Source organism: Octopus sinensis, unplaced genomic scaffold (assembly GCF_006345805.1).
Source record: "Octopus sinensis unplaced genomic scaffold, ASM634580v1 Contig16511, whole genome shotgun sequence".
Classification (NCBI taxonomy): Eukaryota; Metazoa; Mollusca; class Cephalopoda; order Octopoda; family Octopodidae; genus Octopus; species Octopus sinensis.
The window spans coordinates 40770-48207 of NW_021834397.1; the positions used below are offsets into that span (position 1 = coordinate 40770).

Consider the following 7438-nt stretch of genomic DNA (forward strand, 5'->3'; position numbering starts at 1 on the left):
AGTACGCCTTCTATGAGTTACTCCACAAACACATAAAAGACAATTCAACCTAAACCCAGTCCTCAATGTGGCCGGCGAAATAATTCCTGTCATAAAAAACCCGAAAATCCTTGGAGTCGTATTCGATCAATGCCTATCTTTCACGCAACACGTGGAGCTCATTTTCACCAAAGCCAAACGAAAACTGAATGCACTACGTGCCTTATCTGGGCAAACTTAAGGCCAAGCCAAAGAATGCCTCACTTTGGTTTACAAACAATTTGTCAGAACATCTATGAACTATGCTAGTCCAGCATGGTCATGGAACTTGTCTCATTCAAACCTCCAAAAACTCTAAAGAATCCAAAACTCAGGGCTACGCACAATAACTGGCTGCCTTGCATCCACTCCCATCGATCATCTTCATTGGGAGTCCTGTATTCTTCCGGTCGATGACCATTTGACGATGAGAGGACTCCAATTCCTACAGGAAATACAAGACTCTTCTGATCCAAGTCACAAAATCTCTATTCCAGAAAACAAAAGACACATCATTTTTACTCTGGCCGATCAATGTAGATGTCTATCAAAAATACTCTCAACCAACAATGGGAAAACTGCGAATAAACTAATCCATGACTACATCTCCACTCGTGCTATCAGGATGCTCAAAAACAACAAACTTCTTAACAGCCATCCATTGGCACACTCACAATTTACTTGTTTGCGGGGTTCCATTATTCTTGATGTGGTAGACACAGCCTTCCACTGGTTGAGAAAGAAGTGGTATTCAAAATTGGTCCCAAATAGTAAAACGGTTATTGATACAAAAACGAATAGAAATATTATAGGAATAAAAATGTGAACATTAAGAACTGCGGTAAAGTGATATAATGGAGACAGTCAACCACATTTCGACCTGCCTGAAACAACTATTGACAACCAGTTCCCAGTTGTACGAGAGGGGGTGTTACTCGGCGGATAGAATACGACACAGCCTGACACACCATTTGACAGCACTGCAGGAGGTGATGTCATCAAGAGAGGAAGGGAAGGTGACACAACTGCTGAGGCGGATGGACTACCTGCGTCCCAAGAACACATCATTCTGCCTCCTTGTTGACTACAAAGTGAAGTCGTGCCTTATTGGTAGAGTCAACTCAAGGAGGGAGATCGAGTGCAGTTTATGGAGATGGATGGACTCGACGACTACTTGGTTGCCTCCCTAATGTCATTGCAGGTGGAGACTGCGAAGGGGGACAGAATCTCCATTCCGTGGCTGTTTGTCCAAGACGAGAGTCTAAGCGAGTGAGTGCTTAAGGCAACATGCTTAATCGATCGAGACTGATTTGTTTATAATTATTCGCAGAATCAAACGAGAACTGATGGAGTTTTACGAAAAGATAACCTTCAGGAAGAACAGCAATGAGGGCACTCATAACATGACCACTGGATATGTCCAAATCACCTCCACCAACACACAGTACGCCTCCAAGTCATACATCTGGACAAAGTGAGGGTCCTCCTTATTCCAGTCCACATTCAGTCCTGTCCATTTCCGAGAGGCCCGAAAGGATGTTCCGAGAGAGATTGGTCGTGGAGGTGAGACTGGATGCACTCCCTGCCCCAATCGACCTCACGTGTGCTATAGACAGAGGACATTTGGCCATTCTTGGACAAGACCTGTTTGCGGTCAAACAACCAAATGACTCGTATTCCCTCACCACCACCACCGAATTGGTTTCCCAGAGGAGACTCCGCTTGGTCGTCCTCCCACCAAACACACAACCCCCACAACCAAACTTTGGTCTTGTCTTCTCAACCCTTTCGGAGAATTGTTCCCAAATGTCCTGGGAGACACTGAATCCCCAAATCACTCCACTGGAAGGACACAGTCCCCCGCCCTTGGAGGACTGCGATGACTATCAAGTGAGAGGGGACTTGTTTGTATTTGTGGACCATCGACAACACGGACGGGTTTGCTCAGTGCAGGAAGCTTTCGGGGAAGAAAGACTGTCATTGGAGCACGTCCACTCTCTTGTGAAGACATTCTTCGACAACAGCCTGTCGCCCCCCGTCTACCACGCACATTGGAAGTGCCTCTGCTCACTCCCACTGCCTGCCTGTCAGAATGACTTTGTGCTGAGGGATGTGTGTTCCCCCCACCTCCTCATCACACAATGCCTCACTCTCGCATTGACCAGACCATTGTGGGACTATCCTCTGTCCAGGTCAATCACGCTGAAGGAAGCACTCCTCACGTTTCTGATAAACATGACCTGGTTTTCCTTCCGCTGTGGGATAAAGGAAACATTCGAGTCATTCTATAAAGTATACACCTGTCCCCGTGGGTGGTGGAACAAACGAACTCTCCGATTGTTCTTTGATTTGGTTACTCCCACGTTCTTCCCACCCTCCCCCCTCTGTCCCCACACAACATACTGTCTGAGGAATCAACAAATGGGCACGTTGACTGCATTCGCCCAGGGACTCACCAACAAGTCTCCTCAACAAGTCATTCATGAACTCAGTCTGTCCCTCCCAACAAGACCTGCCTTTGCTAAGGGCAGTGTCGGGGAAATTACTAAATTTAATATATTCGGGCAGGACTTTGTACTCTCAGAGTCCCTCATTTCGCGGAATGTGGTCTCCTTTATGGTGAGACAGGAATGTGAATTGTTGTATGACTTCAATTCGGGGGTGGCATACTTTCTGGGCAGCCAACTGATCGTGCAGTATTTGACTGAGTTGTTAGTCAAGTTGGCCGACGAGTGGGGCATCCAATCATGGGACTGCAAAGTAATCATTTGAGTGATTGGACAAAGAGGGAGACCGAGTCACTCATTCGAGACATGGACATGTACCGGCGGGCAGTCATTACATATAGTCCTCACCCCCCTCCTTCCAATTTAATTCACACTCTCCAAAAGGTCGGCCAACTCATTCAAATTAGACATTGGACTACTTCCACGCTGGGAAGGAAGCCTTGGACTACACAGACTGGTCGTGCGAGGTGTTCAGAGGACTGGTTGAGGATTGTGAGGCACTCCTGTCGTCCATCGAGAAAGAGGCGGGCAACGTGTCTTCAGTCAAGGATTTGGAGAATAAAATGAAAAATGGAAAGCGAGAGTTCATTTTGAAAGTGGAGCAAGTTCAAAATAAATATCGGGTAAAGTATATATTATTAATTTAAAATTGTCTCTTTGGCAATAACCCATCCTTAGGACACAATCACGTCCAGTTGGCCCAACAACAAAATCGCGGAAAACTGCATGAGTCACATTTATCTTCCCTCAACGACCAGTTCAGCCAAGTCGATTCTCCACCGCTTCGAAGAATTGGCGGATTGTTTAGAACAAATTACCCGCCGGGCAGACACACTATGTCGAGAAAAGGAAGGCGAGTTGGAACGGATAAAAAACAAGTTCATTCTCTTCCGGACTGATCTGTCTGCTCTGTCTTCGAGGATTGACAGCCAATCAGACGACGTGGTCACAGAAATCGCAGAAATAGGCAAACAAGTGAGGGAGGAGTGGCAAGTGGCAGAAAGACTAAAAAATGAGATCGAGGACATGATTAAAGTAGTTTAAGAACTGCTGATTGTGACAGTCCGATCCTTCTCTCGGAGATTTGCTGAATAATGCGCTCGCCGTGTTGGCCAATGCAGTCGCCTTGAAGGGCGTGGTGGCAGACTTGTCGAGTCTGGCAGGAAAGCACTCAACCAAGTATTGACTGTGTTGGTGACTGTCCCAGACTGGAGCCACTCGAAAGAATTATCAAGGAAACTGCCGACTTGTTTCAGACTGGTTTAAACGAATCATTGGAAGAACAACTGAGACGACTGTCCTCTGCGCGGGACCGTGTGGATAAAGTGAGGATTGGGTGACCATTCAGGCTGTGGTGGATCTGTCGGACTGCATTGGATGTGGGGAGTTATTGGAGCGTTGGAAAGTCGTGCGAGAAAATGTGTTAGTGCGAGTAGTCAATAAAGTATGAAACAAGTACGACAAATAGGTCCAATCGGGCATGAGCAATCTGCTGGCGTGGATGGACAAGACCGACTCCCAACTAGAACAGAACGAGGGGACTATGATGACTGTATATTCCACTCTGACCACGACAGACTATCGAGGCTGCAATGTCGGACAAAATGAGGGAGGTGACACAACTCTTGAGAATATTCACAACCCTCGCATCCTTTCGAGTCACCGAGAACGGGGGATTACTTTTATTGAGAAATAAATTGGCCACCCGAAGCCTCGCTGTCCTCCAGTCCATGACTAAAAAGTATTAACATTGCACTAAATGTAGGTTTGGTGACTTTAGGGAGGCAGTGAATATTATCAATCGAATTAATCCAGTCCTTCAGGAGTTGAGGGACACTGAGGGAGATGACATTCTACAAGTATTCCCCAATTTGAACTGCCCAGTCTCACTACATTCTGAGAAACATTTCCCTCAGTCAGTTATATATCGCCCGAATTGGCAAACTGAGCACACACAGTGAATGCGCTCATGTTCTTCAACGACAACTCGACCACATCAGGCAGGCCAAAGACACAAGTCAATTCGACTGTTGTGGAGATGTACACGTTACTATTCAGAAAATACACGATTTGTGCAAAGAGGCAGTCGAGAGTGACATTCCAATCGACCCCGACCTGTTGAGACATGAACAGAATATAAACAATGTAAGTCCACGCCCACACTGTCACAGAACTTGCTGGCAGTCCTCACACAACTCACTCATTCAGACATTCTTAATTTGACTGACAAAGCACAACACAGGGCACGAATACTCGCCCACGTGTATAAAGAGACCGCCCACGTGTGGGACATTATTTCCGCATTTTTTGAATTTGTCAAGTCCAGTATTTGCACCTTCAATGAGCACATGACACAATCCGTGGAGAGTGTCCCCCAACAGGCAGTCCCCTCTAACATATGCACAGATTATATTTTCCCAATTCGAGTCCCAAAGAAGGGGGATGGAGCAAGTGATGAGAGTTCTCAACTCGGTGGAGGAGTATTTGGGAGAGTCGGCATTGAGGATTGTTCGGAGAGTGGAAATGAGGTATCAAGTAGCCCTCCAGGAATTCGAACGGAGTCACGCGACTTTGTCTCGACACTGTCAAGTGATTGAGTCGAGGACTGAGGCAATGAGGGAAATGGAATCAGTTTTCATCATTCCCCTCATTTCTGCAGACTTTGGAAAGGAAAATGAGAGAATTGAAGTGTGCCTTGGCAAATGAGCAGTCCAAAGTGGACTACCAGGACTTGCTTGATGACTCGATCGCCATATCAGCCATGTTACTAAACTATGAACGACTACTGGACTCGGTGAGTCCTTTCCAATGCGACTCGCGGTTTGAAGAAATGGTCTTTTCGTGGGCGGACATTTGTCAAGAATTGAGCAAACTGAGAGTGATGAGTATTCCCGATTGTGTAGAGCAATGTGGAATACACTCGAGTACTCCTCAGTCGGGAATGTGTGTGGCAGTCTGACACTGATTTGGAACGTCTGTACAATGTGTATTACTCTCTCCAAGTTGAATATTATTCTGACCAGTAGGCCGAGTTGGAAGAACTGGCCCAACACAGAGCATTGCAAAGCACAGTAAGGGAGATTGATGCACGGTCCTCTCAGCTCTCAGTGTACTCCAACAGGGTGGAGTCCAATATTATGAGAGTATATTCTCCCATCAATGTCCTCAGATCAACCACGTGTTGTCCTATAGGAGACACTTGGAATGGGTGGAGAACAGTCTTTGTGCGTGCATACACATTCAACCACTTTCGACGGATGAGGACACACTGAGGACTCAGATTGAAGGATTCGAGGTATGAGCAGGCCTAATGGTAGAGGGAATGTGAGAAATTGAACGAGGACGATTACCGGAGATGTGTGGCGGTAGCAAAAGAGGTGGTAAAGGATGGAGGGGATGGTGGTTTGGTGGATGAAATAGAGAGGGGATGGGGGAGGGCGATGGAATATTGTGAATACATTCGAGTAGTGAGTGTGGGTGAAGAATAGAATCGAGTGGAGTGGCACAAGAGTGGAGTGAGGAGGATGGAGGAGAGATATTCCGAGGAGAGTGTTTGGAGGAGACGTGGTTGTGTGAAGTGGAGGAGTATCTGTTGTCGAACGGGAATGTGTTTGGGGACATGAAGACAGTGGGAATGTTGTTAGAACAGCACAAAGTATGGGTGTGTGAGTAAAAGGGAGGAGATGGGACGGGAGTTGGCAAGTAGAGTGGGGAGTGAGTGGGGGCGAGTGGGTGAACTGATGGCCGAGAGGGGGAGGAACCTTGGGCGAGCAGTGGAATTGGTGTGAGTGGTGTGTAATGTGGAGGCAGAGGACATGGAGAAGGGAGTGGAATACGCCCGAAAGGTGATCAAAGTGGCAGAACAAGTGCTGAGAGTGCGTCCGTCCTGCGAGGACAAGAACCAACTGCTGTCGGCCATTGACAAGCACGAAGTAAGAGGGGACAGTTCATTGCAGACTTTCCTGGAGTGTTTGGCGGAAGATGAGAAGAGAATAGACCGACTGAAGGAGACCATCGACACAATAATGAGTCGAGTCCACCCAAACGCAGTCCGCTTCGTCCGCTACGACTACACCATCAGTTGTGCCAGTTGGGAACAGGTCGTCCAACCACCACATTCCCAGATTGTCAAGAAGGCACAACTGAGAACTGAGCACTTGAATGGTCTCTTTCTCCGGGCCAAACAGGACGCCCTCCACGCTGACCAAACATTGCAGTGGTTGACCGACGCCAGACATTTCCTGGCTGACAAGATGAGATATCCGTTGCCCGAGGACATTACCATGCTCACTCAACTCATGCAAGACCACCAAGTCCAGTCATTCTCTATTTCAGGAATTCGAGCACAGTCTGAGGGACAAATACGACCAACTATCCACTCCACAATTATCCCACCTGTGGAAGGCCCTCAACACCACCTCCGCCCAATACTCACAAACTCTCCAACACTCCATCGACCAGTACGGCAGAGTATTCTATTCCCTCACACCAGTTCGAACATGTCGACTTTGCCCGCTGGCGAACCAACTACTTGTCCTGGATTAAGGCCAACAAACTCAGAATAACCGACTTTTTCCGCAAAAACCAACAGGAAGGCCGCATCACCAGGGAACGTTTTGTCACCGGACTCGTCAAGGCAGGTCACACCACTCCATCACTCACCAGGCCTCGACAGTCCACGTCCTCAACTCAATGCCGTCTTCTCCCTCTTCGCTGGGCCACACTCGGACGACATGGACTACACTCTCCTAATCGACGCACTCACTCAGAAGGTCCCCACTCAGACAAACACCCCTCCCTCCCTAGAACGGGCTATCCAACACGAGTTGACCAACTGCACGTGTCACAGACCACTCAGAGTTAATTATATTTCCGATGGACGATATCAAGTATTCTTCCCCACGACCTGCTAG

General features: G+C 47.6%; 2 protein-coding genes across 2 annotated transcripts; both read left to right on the forward strand.

Annotated features, from left to right (window-relative positions):
* The first annotated feature begins 881 nt into the window (after positions 1-881).
* On the forward strand, positions 882-3554 carry LOC115230836. The gene is made up of 3 exons (XM_029800962.2): positions 882-1287; positions 1349-3148; positions 3204-3554. Exon 2 carries the CDS (start codon positions 1435-1437, stop codon positions 2788-2790), a length of 1356 nt encoding a protein of 451 aa, XP_029656822.2. The 5' UTR covers positions 882-1287; positions 1349-1434; the 3' UTR covers positions 2791-3148; positions 3204-3554.
* A 2662-nt stretch (positions 3555-6216) lies between these two features.
* Positions 6217-7161, forward strand: LOC118761697 (microtubule-actin cross-linking factor 1-like; the record flags this gene model as incomplete). The annotated part of the gene is made up of 2 exons (XM_036499842.1): positions 6217-6985; positions 7018-7161. Coding segments are annotated over exons 1-2 (789 nt in total), but the record flags the coding sequence as incomplete, so codon positions are not given.
* Between the last annotated feature and the right edge of the window lie 277 nt (positions 7162-7438).

Bases quoted from the DNA above. Each gene is read 5' to 3' on its own strand.
- LOC115230836 (XM_029800962.2), top strand. From the start codon at position 1,435: ATGTCCAAATCACCTCCACCAACACACAGTACGCCTCCAAGTCATACA.